Source organism: Ranitomeya imitator, chromosome 10 (assembly GCF_032444005.1).
Source record: "Ranitomeya imitator isolate aRanImi1 chromosome 10, aRanImi1.pri, whole genome shotgun sequence".
In the NCBI taxonomy this organism is placed as follows: Eukaryota; Metazoa; Chordata; class Amphibia; order Anura; family Dendrobatidae; genus Ranitomeya; species Ranitomeya imitator.
In genome coordinates this window covers 21,253,603-21,268,608 of record NC_091291.1, presented here as the reverse complement: position 1 = coordinate 21,268,608, position 15,006 = coordinate 21,253,603, and the positions used below count along the sequence as shown (strand labels likewise).

At 40.2% G+C, this 15,006-nt stretch overlaps 1 protein-coding gene across 2 annotated transcripts in view; it reads right to left on the bottom strand.

Annotated features, from left to right (window-relative positions):
• Window positions 1-15,006, bottom strand: part of LOC138651915 (sialic acid-binding Ig-like lectin 13) — a 36,134-nt gene that overhangs the window by 16,615 nt on the left and 4,513 nt on the right. Inside the window, exons 1-2 of one of the 2 annotated variants that reach the window (XM_069742521.1) lie at window positions 11,357-11,484; window positions 7,034-7,158 (exon numbers count right to left, since the gene is read on the bottom strand). In XM_069742521.1, the coding sequence (XP_069598622.1) occupies window positions 7,034-7,100 (67 nt within the window). In that variant the 5' untranslated portion in view covers window positions 7,101-7,158; window positions 11,357-11,484. Of the gene's footprint in view, window positions 1-7,033; window positions 7,159-11,356; window positions 11,485-15,006 lie in introns of those variants that run through there. The other variant, XM_069742520.1, reaches the window with a different exon arrangement.

Below are 15,006 nucleotides of genomic sequence, written 5' to 3'. Positions count from 1 at the left end.
AGGGGGTAATTAGGGTCCCGATGCAAAATCTAATACCCCACATCACTTTGTCCACCATAGTTGCCGACAGTTCTGAATTTACCAGAAAAGTCCTGAATTTTTGGAAACAAGTCAAGCAAATTCTCGCATTCACGGTTATGAAAGGGATGGGATTTACTAAAACCCAGAACAAAAGGTGTCAATTAAGTGTAATTTGTGGGCGCTCCCAGAGAGGTCCTGGGAAAAAAACATCAAGGTATCTATTTTGACCACATTATATATTTTTTTCACTATCTCATGTGAATTGTAATTCCAAGTCCCTCAAAATAATATGAGTAGGGATGAGCGAACCTGAACGGTAAAGTTGGTGTCCGGTGCCAAACCCCGAACACAGACTTCTTAAAGCCAATCAATAAGGTTTAAGGGTGTGGGAACTTCCGGCCCTATCATCGCCATGCCAAGCAATGGCATGGCTGTGATTAGCCAGCGCACCATGTAAATAAATAAATAAATAATGTAAAAAATTAGCCAAGGGACCTCCATTTGGATTACGACGGCACCGGAAGAAGTTGTCTGCGAAACGCACGTCGGGGTGAGGGGACGCCAGGAGAACTCTCTCCAAAGGTAACTACTTTGATATATGGCATCTACGTTGCCTTTGTATGGATGGACATAACTTCCCTAGACTATTAGGGGTTTGGGTCAGCTACAAATAGTCTACACGGTCAGCTCTGGTCTCACCATATTCAGGAGCATGGTACTTAGATTGTTTGTTATTGTGATTTCATTCTTGTCCATATTACCCCGACAGTTTTATGTTCATGCTGCTTAAATCTTATTAATCCTATGGTGTTATTATCTTATTCTTATTATATTCATGTACATTGATTAATATTATGACTGCGTACCTACTATAGGCTATCGCTATATTTGTACCCACCTGATATATGTATTTCCCTTCCATGTGCTGCTATTATTATTTACTTTACGCCCCCAATTTTTGACATAGTGCTTGATGTTCCCTATAACGGCATTCCTGCTTTTTTATATTTTGTCTTTTAAATATTATTTAATAAAATTATTTGTTTTATTCATACTCCGTGGGATCTCTTCCTTGTCCTGTATATACTTATATAGGATTAGTTGTTGCATTACGTATGAAGTGCCCCTTTAATATTTGGACACCTGTTGATCTAGCCATTGATAAGTGCACAATTACCCAAACATAAGGTTTATTTTACATATATAGATATTGTAGGGGATTTCAACAGATAACTGTTGTGAATTCTGTGGCTGAGTTCACTTCTGTGGTCACAAGTGGTATTGCAGTCTCTGGGCTTCCTCCCTCAGGTGTTTTGGTGAGCTCGTTGGCTGCCTTGCTATTTAGCTCCACCTGAGTCTGTCTTCCTTGCTCCTTGTCAATGTTCCAGTGTTGGATCTGAGCTACTGCATCTTTCCTTGGGCCTGCTGCTCTGCTAGATAAGTGCTTCTAGTTTGTTTTCTGTTTTTTCTGTCCAGCTTGTTATTATCTTTTGCTGGAAGCTCTGAGAAGCAAAGGGGTGCACCGCCGTGCTGTTAGTTCGGCACGGTGGGTCTTTTTGCCCCTTTGCGTGGTTTTCGTTTTAGGGTTTTTTGTAGACTGCATAGTTCTCTTTGCTATCCTCGCTCTGTCTAGAATATCGGGCCTCACTTTGCTGAATCTATTTCATTCCTACGTTTGTCTTTTCATCTTGCTAACAGTCATTATATGTGGGGGGCTGCCTATTCCTTTGGGGTATTTCTCTGAGGTAAGTCAGGCTTGTATTTCTATCTTCAGGCTAGTCAGCTCCTCAGGCAGTGCCGAGTTGCATAGGTAGTGGATAGGCGCAATCCACTGCTGCTTCCAGTTGTGTGAGGATAGTTCAGGTACTGCAGTCTACAGAGATTCCACGTCTCAGAGCTCGTCCTATTGTTTTTGGTTATTGCCAGATCTCTGTATGTGCGCTGATTACTGCACGCTGTGTTGCCTGATTGCCGGCCATAACAGTACAAGGAGCCCACACCAATGATTCCCAATAGAGGGAGAAAAGAAATCCTGACATCATTTTTTTTTCTTAGCTCTGTCTTCAGTCTTTTTTTTCCCCTAGACATTAGAGTGCTTCAGGACACAGCTGTGGACATGGATATTCAGGCTCTGTGCTCCTCAATGGATAATCTCGTTGTAAATGTACAAAAGATTCAAGATACTATTGATCAGAAATCGATGCTAGAACCAAGAATTCCGATTCCTGATTTGTTTTTTGGTGACAGAACTAAGTTCCTGAGCTTCAGAAATAATTGTAAGCTATTTTTGGCCTTGAAACCTCATTCTTCTGGTAATCCTATTCAACAGGTTTTGATTATTATTTCTTTTTTGCGCGGCGACCCACAGGACTGGGCGTTTTCTCTTGCACCAGGAGATTCTGCATTGAGTAATGTTGATGCATTTTTCCAGGCGCTGGGATTGCTTTACGATGAGCCTAATTCAGTGGATCAAGCTGAGAAAAATCTGCTGGCTTTATGCCAGGGTCAGGATGATGTAGAAGTATATTGTCAGAAATTTAGAAAATGGTCAGTACTCACTCTGTGGAATGAATCTGCACTAGCGGCTTTGTTCAGAAGGGGTCTCTCTGAGGCTCTTAAGGATGTCATGGTGGGATTTCCTATGCCTGCTGGTTTGAATGAGTCTATGTCCTTGGCCATTCAGATCGGTCGTCGCTTGCGCGAGCGTAAATCTGTGCACCATCTGGCGGTATTGTCTGAGAGTAAACCTGAGCCTATGCAGTGCGACAGGACTATGACTAAAGTAGAACGGCACGAACACAGACGTCTGAACAGACTGTGTTTCTATTGTGGTGATTCTACTCATGCTATTTCTAATTGTCCTAAACGCACTAGGCGGTTCGATAGCTCTGCCGTTATTGGTACTGTACAGTCCAAATTCCTTTTGTCCATTACCTTAATGTGCTCTTTGTCATCATATTCTGTCATGGCGTTTGTGGATTCAGGCGCTGCCCTGAATCTGATGGATTTGGATTATGCTAAACGTTGTGGATTTTTCTTGGAGCCTTTGCGGTGTCCTATTCCGTTGAGAGGAATTGATGCTACACCTCTGGCCAAGAATAAGCCTCAGTACTGGGCCCAGCTGACCATGTGCATGGCTCCTGCACATCAGGAAGTTATTCGCTTTCTGGTACTGCATAATTTGCATGATGTGGTCGTGTTGGGGTTGCCATGGCTACAAACCCATAATCCAGTATTGGATTGGAACTCTATGTCGGTAACCAGCTGGGGTTGTCAGGGAGTACATGGTGATGTTCCATTTTTGTCTATTTCGTCATCCATTCCTTCTGACATCCCAGAGTTCTTGTCGGACTTTCAGGATGTATTTGAAGAGTCCAAGTCTGATGCCCTTCCTCCGCATAGGAATTGTGATTGTGCTATCGATTTGATTCCTGGTAGTAAATTCCCTAAGGGTCGTTTATTTAATTTGTCCGTACCTGAACACACCGCTATGCGCAGTTATGTGAAGGAGTCCCTGGAGAAGGGACATATTCGCCCATCGTCGTCACCATTGGGAGCAGGGTTCTTTTTTGTAGCCAAGAAGGATGGTTCGCTAAGACCGTGTATTGATTACCGCCTTCTTAATAAGATCACTGTTAAGTTTCAGTATCCCTTGCCATTGATTTCTGACTTGTTTGCTCGGATTAAGGGGGCTAGTTGGTTTACTAAGATTGATCTTCGTGGTGCGTATAATCTGGTGAGAATCAGGCAGGGAGATGAATGGAAAACGGCATTTAATACGCCCGAGGGTCATTTTGAGTATCTGGTGATGCCGTTCGGACTTGCCAATGCTCCATCTGTTTTTCAGTCTTTTATGCATGACATTTTCCGTGAGTATCTGGATAAATTCTTGATTGTTTACTTGGATGACATTTTGATCTTCTCAGATGATTGGGAGTCTCATGTGAAGCAAGTCAGAATGGTTTTCCAGGTACTGCGTGCTAATTCCTTGTTCGTGAAGGGATCAAAGTGTCTCTTCGGTGTGCAGAAAGTTTCATTTTTGGGGTTCATCTTTTCCCCTTCTACTATCGAGATGGATCCGGTTAAGGTTCAGGCCATCCAGGATTGGACTCAGCCGACATCTCTAAAAAGTTTGCAGAAATTCCTGGGCTTTGCTAATTTTTATCGTCGCTTCATCTGTAATTTTTCTAGCATTGCCAGACCATTGACCGATTTGACCAAGAAGGGTGCTGATTTGGTTAATTGGTCTTCTGCTGCCGTGGAAGCTTTTCAGGAGTTGAAGCGTCGTTTTTGCTGTGCCCCTGTGTTGTGTCAACCTGATGTTTCTCTTCCGTTCCAGGTCGAGGTTGATGCTTCTGAGATTGGTGCAGGGGCGGTTTTGTCACAGAGAGGTTCTGGTTGCTCAGTGTTCAAACCATGTGCTTTCTTTTCCAGGAAATTTTCTGCTGCTGAGCGTAATTATGATGTGGGCAACCGAGAGTTGCTGGCCATGAAGTGGGCATTCGAGGAGTGGCGTCATTGGCTTGAGGGTGCTAAGCATCGCGTGGTGGTTTTGACTGATCATAAGAACCTTACTTATCTTGAGTCTGCCAAGCGCTTGAATCCTAGACAGGCCCGTTGGTCGTTGTTTTTTGCTCGTTTTGATTTTGTGATTTCATACCTTCCGGGCTCTAAAAATGTGAAGGCGGATGCTCTGTCTAGGAGTTTTGTGCCCGACTCTCCGGGGTTATCTGAGCCGGCGAGTATCCTCAAGGAAGGAGTCATTGTGTCTGCCATCTCCCCTGATTTGCGGAGAGTGTTGCAGAAATTTCAGGCTAATAAACCTGATCGTTGTCCGGCCGAGAAACTGTTCGTCCCTGATAGGTGGACTAGTAAAGTTATCTCTGAACTTCATTGTTCGGTGCTGGCCGGTCATCCAGGAATCTTTGGTACCAGGGAGTTGGTTGCTAGATCCTTCTGGTGGCCATCTCTGTCACGGGATGTGCGTGCTTTTGTGCAGTCCTGTGGAATTTGTGCTAGGGCTAAGCCCTGCTGTTCACGTGCCAGTGGGTTGCTTTTGCCCTTGCCGGTCCCGAAGAGGCCTTGGACACATATTTCGATGGATTTCATTTCTGACCTTCCCGTTTCTCAAAAGATGTCAGTCATTTGGGTGGTCTGTGATCGCTTTTCTAAAATGGTCCATCTGGTGCCCTTGGTTAAATTGCCTTCCTCCTCTGATTTGGTGCCTTTGTTCTTCCAGCATGTGGTTCGTTTACATGGCATTCCTGAGAATATTGTTTCTGACAGAGGTTCCCAGTTTGTCTCGAGGTTCTGGCGAGCCTTTTGTGGTAGGATGGGCATTGACCTATCTTTTTCCTCGGCCTTCCATCCTCAGACTAATGGCCAGACCGAACGAACCAATCAGACCTTGGAAACATATCTGAGATGTTTTGTTTCCGCTGACCAGGATGATTGGGTGTCATTTTTGCCGTTGGCTGAGTTCGCCCTTAATAATCGGGCCAGCTCGGCTACCTTGGTCTCTCCATTTTTCTGCAATTCTGGGTTCCATCCTCGTTTCTCTTCAGGACAGGTTGAGTCTTCGGACTGTCCTGGTGTGGATAATGTGGTGGACAAGTTGCAGCAGATCTGGACTCAGGTAGTGGACAATTTGACCTTGTCCCAGGAGAAGGCTCAGCTTTTCGCTAATCGCAGACGCCGTGTGGGACCCCGACTTCGTGTTGGGGATCTGGTTTGGTTATCTTCTCGTCATATACCTATGAAGGTTTCCTCTCCTAAATTTAAACCTCGTTTTATTGGTCCGTATAGGATTTCTGAGATTCTCAATCCGGTGTCTTTTCGTCTGACCCTCCCAGACTCCTTTTCCATACATAATGTATTCCATAGGTCGTTGTTGAGGAGATACGTGGCACCTATGGTTCCATCTGTGGAGCCTCCTGCCCCTGTTTTGGTGGAGGGGGAATTGGAGTATATTGTGGAGAAGATTTTGGATTCTCGTGTCTCTAGACGGAAACTCCAGTATCTGGTCAAATGGAAGGGTTATGCTCAGGAAGATAATTCCTGGGTTTTTGCCTCTGATGTCCATGCCCCAGATCTTGTTCGTGCCTTTCATGTGGCTCATCCTGGTCGGCCTGGGGGTTCTGGTGAGGGTTCGGTGACCCCTCCTCAAGGGGGGTATACTGTTGTGAATTCTGTGGCTGAGTTCACTTCTGTGGTCACAAGTGGTATTGCAGTCTCTGGGCTTCCTCCCTCAGGTGTTTTGGTGAGCTCGTTGGCTGCCTTGCTATTTAGCTCCACCTGAGTCTGTCTTCCTTGCTCCTTGTCAATGTTCCAGTGTTGGATCTGAGCTACTGCATCTTTCCTTGGGCCTGCTGCTCTGCTAGATAAGTGCTTCTAGTTTGTTTTCTGTTTTTTCTGTCCAGCTTGTTATTATCTTTTGCTGGAAGCTCTGAGAAGCAAAGGGGTGCACCGCCGTGCTGTTAGTTCGGCACGGTGGGTCTTTTTGCCCCTTTGCGTGGTTTTCGTTTTAGGGTTTTTTGTAGACTGCATAGTTCTCTTTGCTATCCTCGCTCTGTCTAGAATATCGGGCCTCACTTTGCTGAATCTATTTCATTCCTACGTTTGTCTTTTCATCTTGCTAACAGTCATTATATGTGGGGGGCTGCCTATTCCTTTGGGGTATTTCTCTGAGGTAAGTCAGGCTTGTATTTCTATCTTCAGGCTAGTCAGCTCCTCAGGCAGTGCCGAGTTGCATAGGTAGTGGATAGGCGCAATCCACTGCTGCTTCCAGTTGTGTGAGGATAGATCAGGTACTGCAGTCTACAGAGATTCCACGTCTCAGAGCTCGTCCTATTGTTTTGGGTTATTGCCAGATCTCTGTATGTGCGCTGATTACTGCACGCTGTGTGGCCTGATTGCCAGCCATAACAGATAACACATAGCGGCATGTCACTAGGTATTACAGCGGATTTATAAATGGAGCAATATATAATATCTTGGCTTATGTAATACTTACAAGAAAACATCTGTAATAGCAGGAAGGTAAGAACCCAACAATACGTGACATGACTGACCAACATCATCCTGACACCCAGTCTTCATCAGTCGTGATTCACTGCGGCTCCATCGAGCACAACGTCACTGCAACAAAGAATAAAAATGTAACTCATTATACAATAACTGCATTATAGAATGAAAGACAATGCCAAAAAGACAAAAGGTTTCCTCCAATCATCTGCCCTGTTCAATATTTCCCATGGGTGGTCAGTACACAAAGTAACAAGTACGTAACAAGGTGTCGATTTAGGGATTAATAGAATAGAAAACAGCTACAAATGTGTCTTTCCCATTGGAGGACCCAGAACATGGATTATAATTCATTTCATTAGTCGGCATGTAATACTTAATTTGTCCTGCGGAGGCGCTGCAGGGGAATTGAATACTTGCTACGGCATATTCCAGATGATCGCTAATCTTGGTGATTCTTTAAATTATATAAGAGAGACAGCATTTTTAAAGGGGCTTTCTGATTTAGACATCAAATTTTCCTTTTCATAGTAATATATGAATAATTCTAGGTTATTAGACTGGGATGCTCTTTACATGATCCTCATCGGAGGGGAGAGATGTTAAAAAGAGTCTTTACTTCTCTCATTGATTTGGATTTAACCTCTCTCCACATCATCCAGATCATCGTGGGACATGGCCATTAATGGATTATCGTCGGACAGGTGAGAAATATGGTGTTTTATTATTTTTTGTCGTTTACAGTGGGACATGGGCTTCAATGGATTATTGGCGGAAAGGTGAGTATAACTTTGCTTTTTTATTGTAGGTGGATAAATTGTTTTTGTGAATACATGAGTAAAATAGGTTGTGTATTTTTTTACAATCTGACTATGGGGTTTAGTAATGGGGGCATCATATCAACTCCTCTCCATTACTAAGCCCTGGGCTTGATGTCAGCCGCCATAAACCATCTAATATCTACCTCAAACATATTACTCCAATTGCCACTGCACTGCACCAGGGCAAGTAGGAAGAGCTCCAAAGGGCAGATCACTGTGAGCGACCCAAAGAATTGCGGCAACCTCAATGAGATCACTGCTAGCACAGTGATAAAATTCCATCTGTGCTCGCGGTGATCTCAATGAGGTCACCACAGTTCATTGCCCCAGGTCACAGTAAAGTACCTGTGGGAATGCAGTGACAGGCGGTAACCTCTATACTGTCACGGCTTTTCACTGAAGTTGTGCTCGCAGCAGCTCATTGTGTCATGGTTTTCAGAATGAATGGTTGCATAATGGCTTAGTTCATTTTGAAAATCAGATGTCGCAGAGATGGCTTAATGCATGAGGTCGTATGGATTATCTTCACTTTGGACAGATGAGGTATATGGTTGCTAATTATTTTATTTTTTTCACAAGGGACATTGGCATCGGAGATTATCTTCACATCTGACAGATGAGGGACATGGTTGTTTATTATTTTTTGTTTTTTTACAGGGGACATGGGCTTCAATGGATTAGACATAAAGGTGAGTATAACTTTGCTCTTTTATTTTTATTTAAAATAAAGGAGTCAGTGTGTTTATTTCAAAACTTACTATGGGGTTAGTAATGGGGCTGCCTTATAGACACCTCTACATTCCTAAGCCCTGGGCTCGATGTCAGCTGACAATACAAAGATGATATCAACCCCACAAAAAATACCCCACCTGCCATTGCACTAGTGCAAGAGGGAAGAAGGAGCCTAAGTGCTAGATTTGGTGCATCTTATGGAAGCGCAATTTCTGTGTCGACTGAGGGATGATGTTGGTAGCCTGGGAGGGGCAATATCTCTGGCCCTTTCCCAGATTATTAATATCAACTCAAAGCTGTCTGTTTAGCCTTTGCTGATATGAATTGATAGGGGGACCCTGCCTCATTTTTGGGGGGATTACCAAGAAGGTTAAGCAAACAGCTGTGAGCTTTTATTAATAGCCTGGGAACCATAAGGGGTAATGTTCCTTGTCCCAAATTATGAACATCAGCCCCAAGCTGTGGGCTTTCCCTGTACTGGTTAAGAAAGTTACACAAGAGCCCATGCCTTTACTTTGTATAATTCTTTACACAGAATGTACACAGAGGGTGCTGAATACAAGTCCCATCATTGTCGCCTGGCATGCTGATCTCATGGAAACCAAACAACAATGATGGGAGCTGCTTTCAATAAGAAAGCAAGAATTAGCTAAATAACTGAGCAGGAAAAAATGTAAAGCTCTTAAAATAAAATCCTCTAAAAAATGTTATGGGTTGTCTCTATTCCTCCTATCAGGGTGTCTGTTCGCAGTGAATGACAGTTCTGCCGTCCAATCAAGGGGTGGGGCATGTCGAGCTTTCAGAGCTTTTAGTGACAGTTTAGTCAGTTCTATTATTTTTATTTTAACAATAATAAATGTGAAAAAGAGGGTCAGGGAGTATTTATTTCAACTTAAGGATTTTATTCATGCTGTGTGTTTATTTCAAAACTTACTATGGGGTTAGTAATGGGGGCATCTTATAGACACCTCTTCATTACTAACCATTGGGCTTGATGTCACCTGACAATACAAAGCTGACATCAACCACGACACTGTTATCCAATTTGCCAGGGTAAGTGGGAAGAGTGAGGCTACGGGCCAGATTTGGTGCAACTTATGGACGTGTCATTTCTGAGGCGACTGAGGGCTGATGTTGGTAGCTTGGGAGGGGGGGCAATATCCCTGACCTCTACCCATGCTATTAATATCAATCCACAGCTGTCTGTTTAGCCTTTACTGGTTTGATTTAATAGGGGGGACCCTACGTCATTTTTTTTCTGGTGTCCCCCATAAAGTAACCAATAAAGGCTAAGAAAACAACTGTGAGCTGTTATTAATAGCATGGGAACCTTTTGGGATATTGTCCCCTTTTCCCAGATTATTAACATCAGTGCCCAGCTGTTTGCTTTCCCTATGCTGGTTATGAAAATTATGCAGGAGCCAGCGCCTTTTTTTAATTTAATTCTTAATTTTACACATGATGTACACAGTGGGTGCTGAATACAAGTCCCATCATTGTCGCCAGGTCACGCTGATCTCAGGGAGACCAGGCGACAATAATGAGAGCTGCCTTCAATACCGGGCACCTGGGGTCAACGCAAACTGTACCACTTGTTCACAGGCGCTGGTACATGTTATCCATGTGCACGTGTGCAGCACACATTTTGTCCGTGCTACTCCAAAAAAAGGACATGTCTGCGGGCGGGTACCACAATTGAACATAATGAGTGTGCATTTTTCCATATTTGCGGTCCTTAAAAAACAGAAAGCATATAAACAAAAAAAGGAAGTGTGAAGGGGCCTTAGATTGCTGTCAGATGTAGCTTTGCTCATGAGATCTGTGTGTGCTTTGTGCTCCTAGTCTTGTATTCTGATCTTTGTTGCTCATCCTTGGATTTGCCTTTAACCATCTTTTTGCTTAGCCCTTTTGTCATGATCCACTACCTTCTTGTGCTTTGTACTCCTAGTCTTGTATTCTGATCTTTGTTGCTCATCCTTGGATTTGCCTTTTACCATCTTTTTGACTAGCCCTTTTGTCATGATCCACTACCTTCTTGTGCTTTGTACTCCTAGTCTTGTATTCTAATCTTTGTTGCTCATCCTTGGATTAGCCTTTTACCATCTTTTTGACTAGCCCTTTTGTCATGATCCACTACCTTCTTGGAATTTTGACACTGAACAGTGCCCTGATTATGCCTTTGTCTTACCCCTCTGTCTATGATGTACCCTCCTGTCTTTTGACCTAGGACCTCTCTGACTATCCAACCTCGCAGCTTGTCCATGAGTTGTGATTGCGTCACACTGGTAACTTGCCAAAGAAAAACTCTTTGCAAACTTACTTGATACATGATACGTTGAAACAGACAATTGCTGGGGAGTTTCAGTAACCGGACCTGTCTAAACAGGTTGCACGGCAGAATAGGCTGCACAGCTTTAATATTTAAAGGAGCTGGCTTCAACCGATTTAAAGGGCTCCTGAACTAGAGATTTTCTTTAGGCTAAAGTAATTCCTGCCCAGTGTTATGTAAAATCTAACCAAACAATACATCCCCCAAAATATTAGTGGTTTCGGAACTTGGGTGCATGTTCTAATGAGATTAAATGAAGATAAAAATAGGAAGCAAAAACAACAAAAATACATATTAAAGCAGGTGACACATAAAATGCTTCTAAAGCAAATGTCTTAAAAAAGCAAAACTTGGGTATTCAACGTAACACGGAGCATGAGTCACTGCAGTTATTTCAAGAGATACTAAGCACGGTACAAATAATACATACCGTCCAATATCCCAGATCTCGTTACCCGCATTTCTTCTGAATCTTATTATCTATAAAGGTCCTTATATTGTTGGGATTTACTGTTGTGCTTCCTCCTTGTGCTCTCAATAAAACTGTCAAAAGTTTTCTCATGCTCTGATTACTTTATAAGCTGATAGTGTGTGCAGACAAACAAAACCAGAAGTTCCCAGTCTGCGTGAGTTGCTCAATGTATAAGTTTGCATGTGAGTATTTTCTCTTGTGGCCCTTCCTCCTACTAACACAGCAGATCAACAGCAGTTACTTTTTATTATTGTACACAGGGGCAGTATTATATTAGTTATATTCTTGTTTATAGGGGCAGTATTATAGTAGTTATATTCTTGTACATAGGGGCAGTATTATAGTAGTTATATTCTTGTACATAGGGGCAGTATTATAGTAGTTATATTCTTGTATATAGGGGCAGTATTATAGTTGTTATATTCTTGTACATAGGGGCAGTATTATAGTAGTTATATTCTTGTACATAGGAGCAGTATTATAGTAGTTATATTCTTGTACATAGGAGCAGTATTATAGTAGTTATATTCTTGTACATAGGGGGCAGTATTATAGTAGTTATATTCTTGCACATAGGGAGCAGTATTATAGTAGTTATATTCTTGTACATAGGAGCAGTATTATAGCAGTTATATTCTTGTACATAGGGGCAGTATTATAGTAGCTATATTCTTGTACATAGGAGCAGTATTATAGTTGTTATATTCTTGTACATAGGGACAGTATTATAGTAGTTATATTCTTGTACATAGGGACAGTATTATAGTAGTTATATTCTTGTACATAGGGGCTGTATTATAGTAGTTATATTCTTGTATATAGGGGGCAGTATTATAGTAGTTATATTCTTGTACATAGGAGCAGTATTATAGTAGTTATATTGTACATAGGAGCAGTATTATAGTTGTTATATTCTTGTACATAGGAGCAGTAGTATAGTTGTTATATTCTTGTACATAGGGACAGTATTATAGTAGTTATATTCTTGTACATAGGGGCTGTATTATAGTAGTTATATTCTTGTATATAGGGGTAGTATTATAGTAGTTATATTCTTGTATATAGGGGCAGTATTATAGTAGTTATATTCTTGTACATAGGGGCAGTATTATAGTAGTTATATTCTTGTATATAGGGGGCAGTATTATAGTAGTTATATTCTTGTATATAGGGGCCAGTATTATAGTAGTTATATTATTGTACATAGGAGCAGTATTATAGTACTTATATTCTTGTATATAGGGGAAGTATTATAGTAGTTATATTCTTGTAACAAGGAGCATTAATATTGTAGTTATATTCTTGTACATAGGGGCAGTATTATAGTAGTTATATTCTTGTACATAGGGGGCTGTATTATAGTAGTTATATTCTTGTACATAGGAGCAGTATTATAGTTGTTATATTCTTGTACATAGGGACAGTATTATAGTAGTTATATTCTTGTACATAGGGGCTGTATTATAGTAGTTATATTCTTGTATATAGGGGGCAGTATTATAGTAGTTATATTCTTGTACATAGGAGCAGTATTATAGTAGTTATATTGTACATAGGAGCAGTATTATAGTTGTTATATTCTTGTACATAGGAGCAGTAGTATAGTTGTTATATTCTTGTACATAGGGACAGTATTATAGTAGTTATATTCTTGTACATAGGGGCTGTATTATAGTAGTTATATTCTTGTATATAGGGGTAGTATTATAGTAGTTATATTCTTGTATATAGGGGCAGTATTATAGTAGTTATATTCTTGTACATAGGGGCAGTATTATAGTAGTTATATTCTTGTATATAGGGGGCAGTATTATAGTAGTTATATTCTTGTATATAGGGGCCAGTATTATAGTAGTTATATTATTGTACATAGGAGCAGTATTATAGTACTTATATTCTTGTATATAGGGGAAGTATTATAGTAGTTATATTCTTGTAACAAGGAGCATTAATATTGTAGTTATATTCTTGTACATAGGGGCAGTATTATAGTAGTTATATTCTTGTACATAGGGGGCTGTATTATAGTAGTTATATTCTTGTACATAGGAGCAGTATTATAGTTGTTATATTCTTGTACATAGGGACAGTATTATAGTAATTATATTCTTGTACATAGGGGCTGTATTATAGTAGTTATATTCTTGTATATAGGGGGCAGTATTATAGTAGTTATATTCTTGTACATAGGAGCAGTATTATAGTAGTTATATTCTTGTACATAGGAGCAGTATTATAGTTGTTATATTCTTGTACATAGGAGCAGTATTATAGTTGTTATATTCTTGTACATAGGAGCAGTATTATAGTTGTTATATTCTTGTACATAGGGACAGTATTATAGTAGTTATATTCTTGTACATAGGGGCTGTATTATAGTAGTTATATTCTTGTATATAGGGGTAGTATTATAGTAGTTATATTCTTGTATATAGGGGGCAGTATTATAGTAGTTATATTCTTGTACATAGGGGCAGTATTATAGTAGTTATATTCTTGTATATAGGGGGCAGTATTATAGTAGTTATATTCTTGTATATAGGGGCCAGTATTATAGTAGTTATATTATTGTACATAGGAGCAGTATTATAGTACTTATATTCTTGTATATAGGGGAAGTATTATAGTAGTTATATTCTTGTAACAAGGAGCATTAATATTGTAGTTATATTCTTGTACATAGGGGCAGTATTATAGTAGTTATATTCTTGTACATAGGGGGCTGTATTATAGTAGTTATATTCTTATAAATAGGAGCAGTATTATAGTAGTTATATTCTTGTACATAGGAGCAGTATTATAGTAGTTATATTCTTGTACATAGGAGCAGTATTATAGTAGTTATATTCTTGCACATAAGGACAGTATTATAGTAGTTATATTCTTGTACATAGGAGCAGTATTATAGTAGTTAAATTCTTGTATATAGGGGCAGTATTATAGTAGTTATATTCTTGTACATAGGAGCAGTATTATAGTAGTTATATTCGTGTATATAGGGGAAGTATTATAGTAGTTATATTCTTGTAACAAGGAGCATTAATATAGTAGTTATATTCTTATAAGTAGGAGCAGTATGATAGTAGTTATATTCTTGTACAAAGTGAGCAGTATTATAGTAGTTATATTCTTGTACATAGGAACAGTATTATAGTAGTTATATTCTTGTATATAGGGGTAGTATTATAGTAGTTATATTCTTATACATAGGGGCAGTATTATAGTAGTTATATTCTTGTACATGGGGACAGTATTATAGTAGTTATATTCCTGTACATAGGGGCAGTATTATAGTAGTTATATTCTTGTACATAGGGGCAGTATTATAGTAGTTATATTCTTGTACATAGGGGTAGTATTATAGTAGTTATATTCTTGTACATAGGAGCAGTATTATAGTAGTTATATTCTTGTACATAGGGGCAGCATTATAGTAGTTATATTCTTGTACATAGGAGCAGTATTATAGTAGTTATACTCTTGTACATAGGGGGCAGTATTATAGTAGTTATATTCTTGTACATAGGAGCAGTATTGTAGTAGTTATATTCTTGTACATGGGGCAGTATTATAGTAGTTATATTCTTGTACATAGGGGCAGTATTATA